The 17,465-nt window shown below is 34.6% G+C and overlaps 3 protein-coding genes across 5 annotated transcripts; 2 read left to right on the top strand and 1 right to left on the bottom strand.

Annotated features, from left to right (window-relative positions):
- Nucleotides 1-274: 274 nt before the first annotated feature.
- LOC109010065 (stress-associated endoplasmic reticulum protein 2-like) lies at nt 275-2,459 on the top strand. The gene is made up of 3 exons (XM_018990777.2): nt 275-440; nt 1,193-1,349; nt 2,218-2,459. The coding sequence occupies exons 1-3, from the start codon at nt 438-440 to the stop codon at nt 2,262-2,264; spliced, it is 207 nt and encodes a 68-aa protein (XP_018846322.1). The 5' UTR covers nt 275-437; the 3' UTR covers nt 2,265-2,459.
- Nucleotides 2,460-3,229: 770 nt separating this feature from the next.
- On the bottom strand, nt 3,230-7,594 carry LOC109010064 (F-box only protein 6-like). Its single transcript, XM_018990776.2, has 2 exons — nt 7,268-7,594; nt 3,230-4,729 (listed from the first exon to the last, which is right to left on the bottom strand). The coding sequence occupies exons 1-2, from the start codon at nt 7,429-7,431 to the stop codon at nt 3,484-3,486; spliced, it is 1,410 nt and encodes a 469-aa protein (XP_018846321.2). The 5' UTR covers nt 7,432-7,594; the 3' UTR covers nt 3,230-3,483.
- A 4,751-nt stretch (nt 7,595-12,345) lies between these two features.
- Nucleotides 12,346-16,095, top strand: LOC109021756 (metal transporter Nramp6-like). Of its 3 annotated transcripts, XM_035686548.1 has the most exons (5): nt 12,346-12,727; nt 13,265-13,342; nt 13,565-13,673; nt 14,193-14,242; nt 14,928-16,095. In XM_035686548.1, the coding sequence occupies exons 1-5, from the start codon at nt 12,638-12,640 to the stop codon at nt 15,081-15,083; spliced, it is 483 nt and encodes a 160-aa protein (XP_035542441.1). In that variant the 5' UTR covers nt 12,346-12,637; the 3' UTR covers nt 15,084-16,095. The 3 variants fall into 3 exon arrangements, 2 of the variants coding, with proteins under 2 accessions (XP_035542441.1, XP_035542442.1); XM_035686549.1 differs by lacking the exon at nt 14,193-14,242 and having other exon boundaries at nt 14,928-15,007; XR_004798564.1 differs by lacking the exon at nt 13,265-13,342 and having other exon boundaries at nt 14,183-15,032.
- The last annotated feature ends 1,370 nt before the right edge of the window (nt 16,096-17,465 follow it).

The following is a 17,465-nucleotide window of genomic DNA, read 5'->3' as shown; positions in this document are numbered from 1 at the left end:
ATTTCCGGGTTGATCAGATTCCGAAAACCGTTAACGCGCATAGAGATGGATGTTTGTGGATGAAAGATAATCGGTTTTTAATTGGGACGCCGTTTGTGACCAGACCAGACTAGACCTACGTTCATCTGGATGTCCAACCAGATTATGACGCGTCAGCTACACCACGTGGATCACCCAATCACCAACGATGGTTGTGGGCCTGTGGCGCTTCGTCCGGGGATCCTAGCAAGTTAGCAACCTATTCCTGAGCTCTATATATATATAATGGGTTCTTCTATACACGAGGATACGAAGTCCGTGGTTTATTGCGACTTGCGAGAGAGAGAGAGAGAGGACCAGAAGGCAAGGAAGGGGAGAAGAGAAGGGAAGTAATCTCCTTTAATTCTCCGACCGTCTCGTGCTCCAACCGTTTCCGGCAACCGGATCTCCTGTTAATCATGGTAAGTTTACTCTCTCGTCTCTTTGGTAATTCGAAATGTTAACTCGTTTCCGGATGGATTTTTTTTAATTTCTTTTATTTTTATCTTTATTTGGATTATGCTGTTGACATCGTAGTCTTTTCTTGATCCGTTCTTATTCCTGATAAGTCGATCGCTAGATCGATCTGATCTAGCCGAATGCAGCTGGAACGGTTGTGATTAACGAAGGATCTAATCTATAATTTTGTTCTGCGAATAAATATTTGATGTTGATTCGTCGAAAGCGTCCATAACATCCCGCTCCCCTCTCTTGCTGCATGCAGATGGTATATTATGATTGTATTTCCGATTTCTCATCTTTTAAAATCGTTACCATCTATTATTGAAAAACAAAAGACTTGAAAGGTTGTTGTAATTGTAAATGCCGAGGTGAGAGAATATGAACCATTTAGTTACAAATAATATTTAGCATTTCAAGAAATCTAAAGATCTCTCGATCTAAGTAAATATAACACCATGCATCTAAGCATTAAAATAGATTTCAGTGCTATGAATAAGAAGTAACCGAAGGTATGAGAAAGTAATGAGTTTTTGTATGTTAGTTTGTTGCGCCTTTCTCAGTCTATATTTATGATTTTATTTTTTTTACCTTGTTTGGATGGAAATATAAACCTGAATTAGAGGGTAAATTGAAAAATTGAAGGCCATGTCTTTTTTTGCCCTATGGTTTGATGATTTTGAACGAATTTGTCTTGTTCGGGATGCTTGTGCAGACAACTTCAAGGCGACTTGCGGATAGGAAGGTGGAGAAGTTCGAAAAGAACATTACAAAGAGAGGAGCTGTGCCCGAAACAACCACGAAAAAAGGAAAGGACTATCCTGTTGGTCCTGTTCTGCTTGGCTTCTTCATTTTTGTTGTCATTGGTTCATGTAAGAATCTACTTCCTTGGTAACCTTTGTACCTATTTGTCATCTCTGGTTTGTTTTGTTTTGTTTTTGTTCAAGGTGGCGCTTTACTTATGACAAATTTTTTGAATAATGTTGGTAGTACAAGATGACTTAGTTTCTTCATTTGAATTGTAAGTTTAAACGATTAGCCCATTCTCTTAGGCTAGTAAGTGAATTGAAGGGCTCTCTAATTTACAACCCCCCCCCCCCAAATTATCTTCCTAAGAATTATTTCTGTGAATGATCACCAACTTAGTGACTATTTTCTGCTGGTGATCTTTGTTACTGTGCTTGGGTTGGGGCTGCTTAGAAATCTTAGGTTATGAATATCTGAGTTGTTGAGCTTTGGGATATCTATCTTGAACCCAAAGTTATTCAAATCAAACGAACTGAAATTTCTCATTCTATAATTTCAATGGATTGGCTAGCCGCTTTTTTTTATAAAATTATGGTTTAAGTTGAATGTGATACTTTAATCATGGCTTTCTACATCATAATTGACATGGGCTAACATTAATAGAAGTAATGAGCCTTCACAGAAACTCTCCACTTTGTGACTAGTGTGCTTAAATCTTACCGAACCTTAGAGAACAGAGTGGAAAATGAAACCTATTCTCCAGTTTGGACTCATGAAAGTTTACTTCAGGTTGAATTGAATTCGAGAATCTACCGTGGCCGCTTATATATATATATATATTTTCCTATCCTTGTTTGAATATGAGTTTTTTTGTATGGTTAAGTGGCGGGGTCAGTCAGTACAGTTATTTCTGAAAGTGCAATCACATTATCTAACGTTGGTTAATGGTTCCTTTCAAGGTTTACTGATGTCATATTTTCATTGTTCAAACAGCTCTCTTCCAGATAATCAGAACAGCAACAAGTGGAGGCGTGGCGTAAAACATGACCTGAAATTGAGAGATGGCAGCAGATGTATTCCTGTTATGTCTTTTAACTCTTTTTGTTAGCTGTTTAGAAAACCGATGATACATCAACTAGTGTTCGTTCTTTCATGTCGGGACTAACTCGAGTGTTTCTAATAAAAGACACAATTTCCATGTGTAGTAATTATAATTTCTCTTATATTATCTTGTTTCTATTGTCTTAAGGGTCCGCAAGTGACCTGAGCATTGGCTGAGAAAATTTTGGTTAACCAGCACACGAGGTCTTTGTTTTCGAGGATGAGAGACTCGAGCTTAGTCAAGCTTCCTTATTCATGAATAAGTTTTTTCCTTTGTTTTTTGAATGGTTTCTTGAATAAGCTTTTCACCCTCCAAAAAAGTAGAAACTCGTGAAAACTTATTGGGGACATTTCGGACTTCGGGGGATGGTGTACACAGTTTGAAGTCATTCGAAAGGCCTGGATACATGGATTGCATTGTTCTGATTAGCGTGCTCTTTTACAGCCAGTCTGAAAGAGGTTAGGTATTTGAGAAAAACGACAGAGGTTTGCCTAGGATGTCTATGATATAATCCCGGCGCACCCCCAAAATGGATTCCAATCCGGTTGTAAAGATTGTTTTAGTGGCCGTTTGGTTTTACATTAACTTGCCAGCAGTATGGGGTACGAACTAAGAAGCCTAGGGTTTTCGGCGCGGGAATGAGTTCTGAATCTCTGATCAATGCGGAAGATTTTCATCACGAAACAGAAAAACGTATCCGCACAAACCCTGAATTATCTTATTATATGCATGGCCGCCGAGAGAAGGGAAGTCTTGAGAATTTTGAATACAATTTTATCTTCAGTTCTTACATCAACTAAGGAAAAGAAAATTCATTCAGAGTTTTTTTATAGTGGCGGGGTTGGGGGCACAATTACTTTTAACTTTTGATGCTCCTTGACCGTTTTCGCCAACTAAAAAATAGACACACATCCAGCTAACTGAGAAAATGGACAGTCTGGACTATGTTCTCTAGAACCGAAGTTATTGTCATTGTTTGTACACAAAAAGGGAAAGGTGATCATCATAGAACCCACAGTTACCATCTGAGTCACTTACAATGGAATTTGGCTGAAACAATTTCCAGTAATCGCTAAAGCCAATCATGCCTAAAACCCGAACTGAAATGACAAAATCCATCCGACACACCGATGCTGCTAGAAACAGAAAAATTGAAATTAAGCAGTAGCAGTCAGGCAAGGGTGAAATGCAGTGCCACATGCAATCCATTGCCGCTTCCTCCCACGTGGCACAGCACATCCAGGAACCTTCAGCCACTCTCTGCTTGATACGTTATAAGTAACCAATCGGTTCATTTGTCTATATCTCAAGGATAGCATGAGCAAGCCTTTGTTACCCAAGCAAGTCATCCTAACGTGCTTTCCGTAAAACTCCAAGCACCATATGTTTGGCATTCTGTCTACCTCCTTCCACAAGAGCGTCATTTTCTGCAGCTCCCATATGCAAACACATGTGGCTGCATTCTTTGTCAGCAACCCCACTAGCATGATCTGGCCTCCATACTCTGCGAGTGTGTGGTCAGTCAGATGTAGTGGGGCAGGAATTATATACTGCTTCCAAACCCCAGTTACCATATCATAGGACACAATCCCTTCAGGATCTGAACGCATGAAGTAAAGTGTTCCATCAATGGAAACAGCCTGTGACCGGAAGTTCAGGGATAGTGGCAACTTAATATACGAGGGCATGTTTCCAGGACGGATCCAAGAGTTCTTTACTGAGTCATATACTTCAAACTCGCCATTACACCCCACCCACAGGATCTTATAGCCCCCAGTGGTTGAATTCCCATTCAGAGTCATCCCTACTGCAACACGAGACCAGACCTTAACAGATCTAGCTGGCAACTCTTTAAAAGATTGAGTCAGGGGGTTGCATATGTAGAAGTTCCTATGACCAATATCAAGAAAACACACTAGGCCCCCTGCTGAAGCCACAGGCAAAATGATAATCTTATTGGGTAGAGAAGAAATGGTGGGGTGGAGCCATTTCTTCAAGGAAGGGTCATACATAGCTCCAGAATTCACGTTTTCATGGGTAATGGTGTAAAACCAGGGATTGCCTTGTGGGACTTGGGCACAATGCTGAGAGAAACTTTGAGAGTTCAGCAAGGAGTTCCATTTCTGGCAAACTGAACGAAAGCGAAAAAAGGTAGCAATGGGAATTCTTGCAATAACAGCTTCAAACAGGTCCTCTGGAAAATCTTTCCAAATCTGTTCTTCCATCACCTCAACTGTATTAGTAGTCATGGATGATTTTCCACGGGTCCGATCCTTCCGAGATTTCTTGGCCAGTGGAAGTTTGTAAGGTTCCAACATCTTGAGACTTTCAGACTTTCTAGCCGTCATTATAAGACTGTAGTAATCATCAGTAGAACTGTCATTGACATCGAGCAAGCACAGCCTGCATGGAGAAAGATAGTTATCAGTATATTTTTTATTTGAGGTGCATTACTGTGCCCATTCCAAAAGTATATACCCAAAATAACTTACACAATAATTTTGGAGAGAGAGAGAGATTGGGGGCATACAAAAGTGAAAAGGCTAATGAAATATTTTTTTTTATTGATAAACAAAATTTTATTGAGAATAAAGTAGACACAAAAGGCTAATGAAATATTTAAAGTTGAATGCTGGAAAACTCATAACAAATTAAAGAGAATTCAATCAAAACATGTTAATATACATAAAAAATGCTATTCGTTTAGGCAGCATTTGCAAGAACTTCTATGGACAGGCTTGTCAAATCTAAAACTCCAAGAACTTTAGAGACTATTGTACACTAGCAAAATCTGAAGGATAGATCTAAGGCATTGAATTTTCGAAGGTTATTCCTCAAGGAGAATGAAATTAACGACCAAATGCTTTCTAGTCAATACACCCAAGCTACAACTCTTCAGTTGTCCTCATCAACACAGATTTGTGCTCAAGGAGGAGAACAACGCCATGATTGGACTATATACTCACGACAAAAAGGTTCTTTGTATACAATATACAATAAGTAGTTTAGAGAACACTGGCATTTAGTAGCTCAATAAATCATTGCACTAATTACAACATGCATTTTAAAAGTGACCTTAGGCAAGTGAAATGAAAGGGAAGAACATCAATGGCAAAACTATATGAATTATATAAACATTGAAAGAAAATTTTGTAACCTAATCTGAAACCTAGTGAAAATGATGTCAAAACATAGCAAATAAATAAATAAATAAATAAAAGAAAAGAAAAGAAATTCTCCAACAAACACAATTTTTTTTTAAAAAAAATGTAATATTTAAGAAACTGTATATAACAGGCAGAACATTCACATTTTTGCATGGACTAAATAACACAAATAGCATAAATGTTTCTTAAACCTCAGTATCAACTCCATTAGAAGCCCATGCCAGAAGTTTATGCAAGGGCTCTGATGGATTTCTCACCCACAATACAGAAGTCAGACATTGTGGCGGAAAGATGCTGCTGCAATCTCAGGTTTCTGGTGAGATCATGCATAGTTTCACCTCATAGTTTTCAACAACCTATAACCCAAGCCAGACCAGACTGCAAGTAAGGCTACTAAGGCACCAGTATGACTAGGGAAACATTTTTCAGGCCATATAATCAGACAAAAGCAATGCTACGTCCACGAAATGACTACAATATGTAGTCTGATCTGTGCAGAATTAGACTATGGTAGCAAAACTTACTAAAGTTTATTTTGTGTACTTATAAAAAAAGTTTATTTTGTGTATTTACATAAAAAGAAGACTCAGAATATATCTAAAGAAAATTTAATCATGTACTTCATAACCCAGAGTAAGATGGTGGGTGCAAACTCTGGTTACTTGAAAGGTTGACATGGAAATATATAAAGTTTTTAAAATAGACATGAAACCTCATCAAGACAGGGCCCTTGGAACCCAACCTTAGAGAGTAAAATCTCAGATACACAATCCAACCACAAGAACTATGTATCAGGTAATCTAGGAGAACCCCTAGTAGGGAGTTGAAGCCAGGATGTACGAGTCTGCAGCTTATCCCAAGCCCATCTGTGACCACTAGGCTGCACCCTGATGGGTTAGAAACAATTTCAAATTGCAACTAGCTATCTTGTACACTGTTAGCAAAGATAATTAGTTGTATTCTAATACGTTAATGAGTATTTGACTGCATAGGTGCTAGTTTCCATGTCGCAAAACTATCACCTACCTCAAATCTATCTATCTCTGCTGCAAGGGACAAATTTAGCAAAGAACAGACATGATGTTGATATATAGGCCACACTCATGTCAGTTTGTCACCAATTCTGAAAAGCAAATCAGGTCTTTTGGGCTCATGCCTTAAGCTTTATTGTTGACATAAGTTTATATACCCAATTCATGAACTGCAGCCTTTCTTCCAGGATAAATCACAAATGAAGAAATCAAGATAAGACTGTGATAACTAACACCTTAAATTTTTTTTATGTAGTTCTTCTCATTTGGTGCAGGCCGTTTTACCTTTCTATAGTCAATAATCTGATATATATATATATATATATTTTATAAGTAGTAATCTTATATATATGTATGTATGTATGTATGCAGGGCGTTGCCACAGAGGGGAGAGCCTTCCAAGAAAAATTTGACCCCAAGTTCTCAAAATGAAATGGGTTGTATTTTCTAATAGAGAAAGATAGACAGATCACATTTTTTTTGTAAGTATCGGAAAAACAATTTAACACACCTGAATCACCAAGAAACTACAAAAAAAAATTCTTAATTCCAAAAAAAAGGAGAATAAATAACATGAATTAAAGAAATCGGAATGCCTAAGCAGAAGATCGCACCCCCCCCGCGGAAAAAAAAGGAACAGAGATTTCTCAAATAATAAACAAATAACATAAATTGTCTGTGCACAGTATGGATTCTCAAAAAGCTTGGAAAGATCTAGATAGAGATAGAGAGGGGGGAGGGACCTGTGGTGTTGCTGAGAGTGGAGTTCGGAGACAGGCAATGGATGAAGAGGTTGAAGAAAATGAAGAGGTTGAGGAGGATGAGGATGAGGAGGATTAGAGCCGTAGAGTTCCAAGAGCTCCTGAAGCTGACCGATGAGCTGCCTCAGCATGGCCAGCCCTTCCATGCCCCAGCCGAAGGCCACTCTCCGATTCTCTCTCCCCCCCTCCCCTATGAAGGCAAACTCAAAAGCTAAAAACCAAAAATAAAACAAAAAATAAAATAAAATAAAAACCTCAAAGCTCTCCACTCTTCTTTTTCCACGTCAGATGGCCCAGTCGATAACTTGTATTTGGGTTTCGATCATCCCGCGAGATTTGTACATCAATTTCTCCCCTCCTAGTTTACCGAACTGCCCTTCCTGAAAATAGACGTAGAATCAAATATGAAAGAAATTATGTGAGTATTATTATGCTAACAATATTACGATTAATAAATTTATATAAAAGAAAAATATTACGATAAAAATAAATTTATAAATTGATATAATATATTAAATTTATTTTAAAATAAACATATTTTATATTTATAAAATTATTTTTATAAAAAGCGGAATACCATTCTGCATTCCACGTGTGAGCACGGACTTTATAACTTATATCTTTATGGACTATGGTCAAGACGACTCAAAAAGCCTTTTTCAACCAGCTACACCTTTTTGAAAGATCAACGGCTGAGATTACATCTCACGAGTCACTTTCTTTTCTCGTTCTTCCTTCCACAGTTCCCACGCACACGGCATGATTGTCCCACCACTTTCATTTTTATGATGATTTTGTTAGATTTACGAAACTACCTACTATTTATTACTAATGTCCCCTCTTCAACAATTGTCATAAATGCCCTTTACCCCTCAACATCATTTATTTTATCTTTTCCTTTTAAGTTTTATGGAGCTCGATTTCTTTAGAGAAACCTTGTGATTTTACTTTATTTTTCCTGCATTGACTCTCCTAACCGAAAAATTCTACCCATATACTATATATAATTTTTTTTTCTCTTATCAAATATATAATGTACGGATGATAAATAGAAGAACTCAATTAATTTAAAAAGAATAAAACCAAAAAAGATTTAAAATTTTTATTTTTAAATGTAGTATGCGGTGTGTGGAGATGATGAGTAGTAAATTCCGTAAAAAAATAATTAATTTACAACTCTATTATAATTCTATATTAAATGAGTGATATTTTTAATAAATTTTAAGTGGCTTAATATATCAACTACTTAAAATTTAATACATAATAAATGTAATCGGAGATCATGATCAAATTTAGAATGAAGAACAAAATTTCTGTAAGATCTACGATAAAATGCTGCTATACCATTGATTTATGAAACAAACTAAACATACCTAACTAGTTAATTATGAGCTAAGGTATTAAATGAAGGTATGTACAAAATTCAATTGAAGAGAGTAGAATAGAAGTAATGTCATTATTCTATAATGCATGGTCTCTAGGGGACCCAAGTGTCATTTTGGATTTTTAATACTTTGCAACCAAAAGTTGAGATTGACAAAGGAAATTGCATAAACATCACCAACAATTGAAATCATGAGTATAGGAACATCCTTGTCTGCCCACACGGCCAAACCATCATTCATGGACAGGATTGCATCATTGTGTGGATGAAACAACCGTGCTGTAATTCGTGTGGGGGGTGGGGATGATTATATATATTGTATTCGTCCAAGTTCCAAGGGAATGCTTCCTTTGCTGACCCAAAAAAAAAAAAATAAAAAAAAGAGAGAAGAATCTGAATCATCTGAGAAACTGAAATTTCCCCTTTTCTAGAGCTACCATGCATCTTTCACTTGCCTAATAACATGGTTACAACCAAACTGTCATAGGTCATTTCTTTTTAACTCTTCCCCGCAACCCCAACGTACCCAAAAGTCATGGTCACGTCGGATATACATGATGATATGAATAATGTTGTTGCTTCAACGTAGCACTTGGGACAATGTCTGCCTTTAAGGTTAGGTTAAACACTCTACAAGATATTATAATGTGCTACATTATTTTCTTTGTTTTTGTTCCTTTTTTTTTTTTGGAATATTCTATTGTTTCGATGGGCTTGGCGGGAGGAGAGGTTGGTTGGTAGAGTACCGTGATTCAGCTTCTCGAGAATGTTGCTTCAAAATGTAAGCTTATCATGTGTAAAGGTATATATGAGGGAATATAGGAAATTTGACCATGTATTTCTATTAAATATGAGGATTTGGACTTTTAGTGCCATATTTGGTGATTTTTTTAGTGATTTTATATGTAAGAGAAATGTTTTAAGCACGTAGAGATATTCGATAAAAGTAAATCTACAAACTGATATGATTTACTGTGGTATATTAAATTATAAAATAAATTTAATATATCACATAAAAACACGTCAGTTTATAAACTTACTTTTATAAATTCTCACTTAGTCATATTTAAATGGATAATGACTTGAGATATGCTTTATTAACCAGTGCAACTGGCAACATTTGGATGAGAGAGATCCTGGGAAAAAATTCAAGAGGGAGATGGTCGGAGAGTAAATTTGAAGGAGAGAGGTGGGCAAATTGGGTAAAGAGAAAGTAATGCATCATGATATAGAGAGGCAAAAGGTAAGGTCATAGGGGAAGGGTTTGATTTTGAATGATGGTTTGTCAAAAACCAAAGGGGGAGGAGGATGGGGAGGCGGTGGGTAATCATTTCTTATGGTCTGGGGAAGAGAGGATTTTGGTCCTTTTGTGGTGGGTATAGTTGTATGATAGCTCATGATGATCATCATCATGGATTCCCTTCTTTTACGTGTGCTTTTGATTACTCGTTTGGCCACTTTTTCGAACATGGGGGTTCTTTCTTCTCATTGCTCTCGTACATGGGGTTCCTTTTGTTTTCTCCATATGTGGGCTTTTGTTTTTGGACATGAAAGTCACAGAATGATCAGCCATCAGACTATGAAGGATCTAAGAATGTGGTCCGAGCATGAGACCCAAGCCCAAGAAAAAATGGCCCTAGAGATTTGGCAAGCCCATTGGCCCACATGCACAACGACTCCTAATTAAAGGAACATTGGGATAAATCTTCCATGCAGAGGGGAGACAGTTTCACAAATTGTTTATAAAAGAATAAAAGAACAGTCCTACCTCAGTCATAGCCTTTGGATTTAAAAACTATCTTAACTCTTCTAGTCTAAATTTTTAAATAAAATATAATAAATAATTCAATTTTTTAAAATCTAAAACTAAAATTATATCAAAAAATTATATTATAATAATATTTTATTTAACTTCAACTCTCATGTCATCTCGTCTCAACTCAACACACTCTACAAAATGTGTTTCAAACAAATGCTTTGTTGAATGGATAGGAGTTGTAAGTTATTGATTTTTTTAATTAGCTGTTTTCTTGGGTCTAGAAGTCATGCTATGTGTTAGGGTGTACCATACTTACATGTTCCTATGTGTGACATTATTCATTATTAAAATAAGCGATAATTCAAAAATTATGAATAATACCACGTTAGTAGTTAGTTACATATTGTTCTACTAAAGTATTACGTATTATTATATTAGTTTCTAACTTAATTATATACTAGACTTAGTATTCTATATTTAATTTATTATACTAGTCACTAGTGATTATATATTATATATTGGAACATTGGTTATTATACATTACTATTATTATATTATATGTTTTTATACTTTAGTTATTATACATTACTATTACATGCTATTATATTTATATATTAATAATTTATTGTTACATAGTAGTAATATTGTAATAGTATGATGTTTATATATAAACTATTATTAGTCAATTTAATCTATATATATTATAGTATAAATATATTATTTAATAATAATGAGCTCATGCTAATATAGCATGGACTTTAACCAACTATATAAAATATAAATATATACAATTTTTATGATTAATATATAGAAAAACACATATATATATATTTATAAAATATATATAATATCGGTGTTGGAGTCGGCGTATTGGAGTCGGATCAGATCGGAGTTAGAGTCGGTTCAACTCCACCTCCGACTTCGACTTCTAAGGAGAAAAAGCCTACGACTCCGACTTTGCAAGGTCTTTCAAAATATACATTGGATATCTTGACTGACTTAGAGACACTTGGCAGCAAACCTCTCAAGCTGCCACTTGAGCATAATTTGAAGCTAAGGAAATATTCTGGTGCTCCACTCTCAGAACCGAGCTCTTATAGAAGACTTATTGGCCGTTTGCTGTATCTAACCACCACTAAGCCTAATATATGTTATGATGTCTAGCTCCTTAGTCAATTTATAGATCATCCCACGACTTCACATTTGGCTGCAGCTCATAAAATACTTCGGTACATCAAAGTAGCACTTGGACAGGGCATCTTGCTCTCATCTTGCTCTCAACTTCAACTCAAGGCCTATTGTGATTCTGATTAGGTCTCGTGTCCTGACACACGTCGTTTTGTTACCAGGTATTGCATTCTTCTTGGAGACTCACTTTTTTCTTGGAAGTCCAAAAAACAATCTGTGGTGTCTCATTCTTTAGCCGAGTCTGAGTATCACTCCATAGTCTCCACATGTTCTGAGCTCACTTGGTTTCGATATTTGCTTCTTGATCTTCGGGTTTCTCATCCTCAAGCTGCATTACTTTACTGTGACAATCAAGCAGCCATCCATATCGCTGCCAATCCAGTCTTCTACAAATGTACAAAGCATATCAAATTAGATTGTCACTTAATCAGAGACAAGATCCAAGAGGGCAGCATCATCACAACCCATTTTTCCTCGAAATGTCAACTTGCTAATATCTTTACAAAGGCTTTGCCTTCATTTAATCTTTAGTTATATTTGTTCAAGATGATAATAGTCAACCTCTATTTTCCATCTTGTGAGAGGTTATTACGATGATCAAGCGTACGTTCATCTTTAAAAGAAACTATAAATCGTTTTAGCCTAAAGTTAAAAAAGGGATAAATTATATTTATTCAAATTTGCTTATTTTTATTACTCTGATTTATTTTGTAAATAATTATTATTTTTTTATTTAACTAGCTGCTACTTTTTAGTACAGAAATGGTTAGTTTGTTATACAGAGTAACAGAGATGACGGAGGTGTACATGTAGGACAGACTGTACAGTGCTCAATACAGAGAACGTTCAGAAACGGTGTATATTCAGAAAACTCTTCCTTTATCCTTCGTGCAATTGCTCTCTGCGTTCCTCCTCCTTCTTCTTTGAACTCTTACAGACAGCACCACGACGCCGAACCCCTCCTCCCTCTCGACCTCACTCTCAGAAACTCTCTGTTCACCTCGGTTTCTTTTCGAAATGGATGCCGTTGATGATTGATTTATATGGCTCCCCCACCTTCTGTTGTGAGGCTTTTTACGGGATTTTACTCTGTGGGTCGTTGAAGAACTGGGTAACTCATTTTGATTTTGAATGACTTTGTCTGGTGCCTTATTTTTCTTTTTACTGGTTTACTTCTTTGTTCATCTTCAATTCGGTTTCTCTATCTTTATATGCGGATGCTTTTTCAATTTGATTTTTGTCTCAAGTGGTTCAGATTTTTGCAAATTATTGTACATGATGGGTAATTTGCTTCCAAGTTTTCTGAAAACGGTAGTTTTTATTGTCAAATTAGAGGAATCTAAGGTGATTAGCTTACCTTTTAGGTAGTTTAAGATTCATGCGGAATATGGATGCAAAGTAAAAGTGTTTCAATCACATAATACTCTGCTATAACTTTTTTTTTTTTTTTCCTTCTCTCTGCCTCTTTTGGTTAGAAGCCATACAGCTTCAATTAGTAAATCATAATTGAATGAAACCAGCTCCTTTATGGCTTGTTTAAAGAACAATTATTTAGTTAATGGTGTTGTTTGCAACAATAGATAATTTTGTTGCAAGTAGATTCTGGAAATATTGTAAGAACAACATTTGATGGCATACTATCTCACAGGAGGCCTGCAGATTCTATCTAATAGAGAGTGCCTTTGCACTAATGGTGGCTTTCCTCATTAATGTGTCCGTTATTTCAGTAAGTGGTGCAGTTTGTAATTCCACAAATTTGATTTGCTGAAGAGCTGCGAGGATTTGGACTTGAATAAGGCCTCATTTTTATTAAGAATATGCTATTCATCCAAACTTGTTAATGTTCCCATTTTTTTTCTTGGCCCTGGCACTTGTTTTCTCACAGAAAATGGCAATGGTTATTAATCCAGATGCTTTTGTAATCTTGGTTTTAATTTATTGTTTACAGAATGTCTTAGGTAGTTGGAGTTCAAAACTTTTTGCAATTGCTTTGCTGGCATCAGGTCAGAGTTCTACCGTACATAACAGGAACGTATGCAGGACAATATGTTATGCAGGTACTTTGCTAATTGACCATACATATTTTCAGGCCAAGCAAATATTTCCCAATTCTTTTGTTTATCCAAAGGACAGTATTTAAATTTCTACCTAGAAAGCTTTCAGATTTGAAATTTAAAGTTAAGAATAATCCATTTTATCTAGCATTGTCTCTTAATCTCAAAGAATACAGATAAGTTATGTCCGTTTCCTTTTATAGAATGAACAGCCAGGGAATAGAAAAATTATATTTCTAATCATAAAGTATTGGTAAATTAATTTATGGATATTTGCTTCATGATGGCCTTGATCAGTGATTGGGAATTCATATTCTAACTGAATTGTTTTTGTTACTAGTTCAACTTCGAAGTAATGCCTGAATTACTTGGATGCTTTTAAGCAATTACTTTATGGCCTCCCATTTATTTTTGGGAGTCTCATATCATGAATATACTTTTGTCTAACTTGGTTGAATTACAAGATCATCACACTAATTATTTTGACCTGACTCATCTTATATTTTTGTAAGATATATAAAGATATTGGTGGCTCTGCTGGGGCTGGAAAGCTGATCATCATTATTGCATCAGTAAGATATATAAAGATATTCTTGCCTGTAAATTACCTTTTTCTTCCAGAATATGGGATCACAATTCCAAACTAAATTGAATATACTAAGAGACGCCCTGAGCTTTGTATAGATCTGAACCCTATATTAGTACTAAAATGCATGTTTATATTCACAAATCAATGCAGTTGAATTAGACTTATTTTCAAGTTAGTTTCAAAGGAATAATTCATGATTGCTAGTAAAATAGCCCAATCTGTTATGGCTTTATTTTTTTCTTTTGAATGGAATGTAAAAGACATTGGATCCTCCACAGCAATAAAACTCCCAAATGTTCTCTAGGTTTTCACATTTTCCCAAATGTTTCAATGATCTTAGTATTGGAAAATTACATTTTGGAACGGAAAGCAGTGTCTTTCTGCTTGAACAAAATTCTCTGAAGAAAAATAAATAGATTTTACCAATTACCATTGTTTAATTCACCATTATGGTCCCTTGGCTATATCCAAACAGCACCTATACCACCGCACGCCATATAGAAATTCCTCACTGTATGCTAAATGATTACAATATACGTCATTGACAGGCTTAATTTGTGGTTTAAAATGACATTCGTGATCTCATTTTCAACATGCAATGTTTCGCAAATTGGATGTTCTTGTCTATCTCGTTTGTGCTGCAGCTTAACTATCATTTGTGTTGTCAGATGATTTTATCATTTGAGCTTCCTTTTCCTCTCATTCCACTCCTCAAATTCACCAGCAGTAAGAATAAGATATTGGGGATTCATGCAAACTCCAGAGCGGTAAGGTTTATTATGAGTAGCAACTCATCTTCCTATTCTATTCCTTTACATATTTGATTCCAGGGTTAGGCTGGGTATATTTGAGTTGGTTACATATTTCATTTCCGTCAAACACAAAATTGCTGCAAAAAGACCTTTTTCTTGTAGTGGGATCGGTTCTTTAACGCAAATTTATTATGAAAAATATTACTCTCACCGCTACTTTCTATTACTGTGATTTTTTATTTTATTTTTATTTAGTGATTAAGTAAGTATTTTTTAATAATATTGTGATTTTTTTATTTTATTTTTTATAACTAACGATACCTACAACGATAATTGAGAGCGGTGACGGTAATGACACTCATTTATTATTGCATTTTTCTATATTGTTTGAACAAATACCACTTTTCCTCTTAAATTTTTATAATGTTTTGTGTCCGATAGACAGCGGACAGCATCGGACCAAGTAAAACCTAACACGAGAAAATGTGCTCTCGAGGACGGAACTTCTGTTTCGATCTTCAAAGTTAAAAGTAATAATCAACTCCAATTATTAACAATCTCACTCGCCTGATGAAGCCACCTGGTGCCAACCTTAATCCACACAAAAACTTGTGTCATTCTTCGATTGTTAGCGTTAATAAAATATTCAAAGGCTCACACACAACACATCTCTCGCTTTTCACCTACCCACCCGTGCCTGCCTTCATATCCTATGTTGTTGTTATGCGTGAATAATTATTTATTTATTCCAAAGATTAATTGGACCTATTTCCATTTATTTAGTAGTATCTTCATGTCAATTTGTCCGAGTTGTAGATTACTATAAACATATATAAGGTTGGTTATATAATCGTTTATGACACAAACTTCTAATGCTTGTTTATTTCTTTTTCCTGCTTTTTGAACGTGAGAAAAAAAGGTTTGTTATTACAACACGAGTAAGAGAGTATGAGTAAGTTGAAGTAAGTTAAAGATTTCAACAAACTTATACCAACTCTTTAAATAAGTTAGCAGTCATGTTATTACAACATGTTAAAGTTTCTGTCCTTTTGAAGTTAGTCTCTACCCTTTCTTTGTGTGTGTGAAAATTTGCCCCCTTTGTATGTATGAAAAATATAAAAAACTCATTTTTCTTCCCAACTTTGTATGTATGAAAGAGAAATACTTTAGTCATAAAAAGATTATACAAAAATTAACCTATCAAATTATGTAATTTGATATGATACATCAAATTATAAAGTTATTTTTATTATAAAATAGATGAAAAATTATATTGGGCCCCATGATTTTGCCCCCTTAAAATTATTGCTCATTTTTTTTTTCTATTTTTTTTAACGGTCAAAGAAGTGATTATTAGTGAAGTGATTTTTTTTAAATATTTAAAAATATTTGAAAGAAAAAAAAAAGGTGCAACTATACTAGTGGTAAGTTTGAGGGGGCAAACTCATGAGACTGAGTAGAAGTACCTAAGAGCATTGGTATTGGATTAGCCAAATGCTTTTTCATCTTCAAATTTAGTAAATATCGTCCATATTTGCTCCACATTGAATCAGCTAAATTGTTTTCATCCAAACTATAAACTATAGTAAATTCATTATTCTTTTCAAATATGAAAAGAACTATAGCTAGTCTAAAAGTATTTTTTTAGATTATTATATTATAAATATGAGATTTTTATTCATATGAGATTTTACCATCTATATACATATGAGATTATTATATTATAGATTGTTAAATTGTGAAAATAAAAATAAATATGATTTGTTGGAGGTTATTGAAAATTATGAAAATTAATTAAAAAATATAAAAAATAAAAAATAATAATATTTTATTATTATAGAGGGTGTGATGACTAATCTAATGTAGACTTCAAGTTTTGAATGATTAGTTAAAAGTGAAAAAGTTACATATTAGTCAAAATTTGAAGAATAAGATGACCAATCCAATGCTAATGTTTTAAAATAGATACAATGGAATCGCGGATCATATGAAGATACGTCAATTTATAAATTTATTTTTATATAATCTCTTTATATTTATAGTACTTCTACATAGGAAATAGTTATATTATAATTACGTGTTCAAGTTTAACCCAAATATATATGTAAAACATTTAAAAAATATATAAAAATCGTGTCATTTTGAAAATACATGTAAAACGTTTATGAAATATTTTGTTACATGTGCACACTGTATTTTTTAAGGAGGTCAACACCCCAAATTTTATTAAAAGAGCATCACTTTTATAGAAAAAGCTAAAACCAAGTTTTAAAACTGTAACCTATAAATGATATTAAATGCTACATATAAGAAGTATAACGCAAACCAAACTACCTATACGGCGTGTTAAAATAATAATAATAATAATAATAATAATAATAATAAAATAAAGAAGCTATATGGCTACTTATCTGAACTAGAAAAAAAATGGCTACTTTTCAACAAAAAGTTCAA

Source organism: Juglans regia, chromosome 16, assembly GCF_001411555.2.
Source record: "Juglans regia cultivar Chandler chromosome 16, Walnut 2.0, whole genome shotgun sequence".
Taxonomy (NCBI): domain Eukaryota; kingdom Viridiplantae; phylum Streptophyta; class Magnoliopsida; order Fagales; family Juglandaceae; genus Juglans; species Juglans regia.
Note: the sequence above shows the minus strand (reverse complement) of the source record. Positions and strands in the feature narration are given on the sequence as shown.

Coding starts and splice junctions, on each gene's coding strand:
- LOC109010065 (XM_018990777.2), top strand. Junction 1,350..2,217: donor TTTTGTTGTCATTGGTTCAT/GTAAGAATCTAC, acceptor TTGTTCAAACAG/CTCTCTTCCAGATAATCAGA.
- LOC109010064 (XM_018990776.2), bottom strand. CDS start 7,431: ATGGAAGGGCTGGCCATGCTGAGGCAGCTCATCGGTCAGCTTCAGGAG. Junction 4,730..7,267: donor CACTCTCAGCAACACCACAG/GTCCCTCCCCCC, acceptor TTCTCCATGCAG/GCTGTGCTTGCTCGATGTCA.
- LOC109021756 (XM_035686548.1), top strand. CDS start 12,638: ATGCCGTTGATGATTGATTTATATGGCTCCCCCACCTTCTGTTGTGAG. Junction 13,343..13,564: donor TTAATGTGTCCGTTATTTCA/GTAAGTGGTGCA, acceptor TATTGTTTACAG/AATGTCTTAGGTAGTTGGAG. Junction 13,674..14,192: donor CAGGACAATATGTTATGCAG/GTACTTTGCTAA, acceptor AGATATATAAAG/ATATTGGTGGCTCTGCTGGG.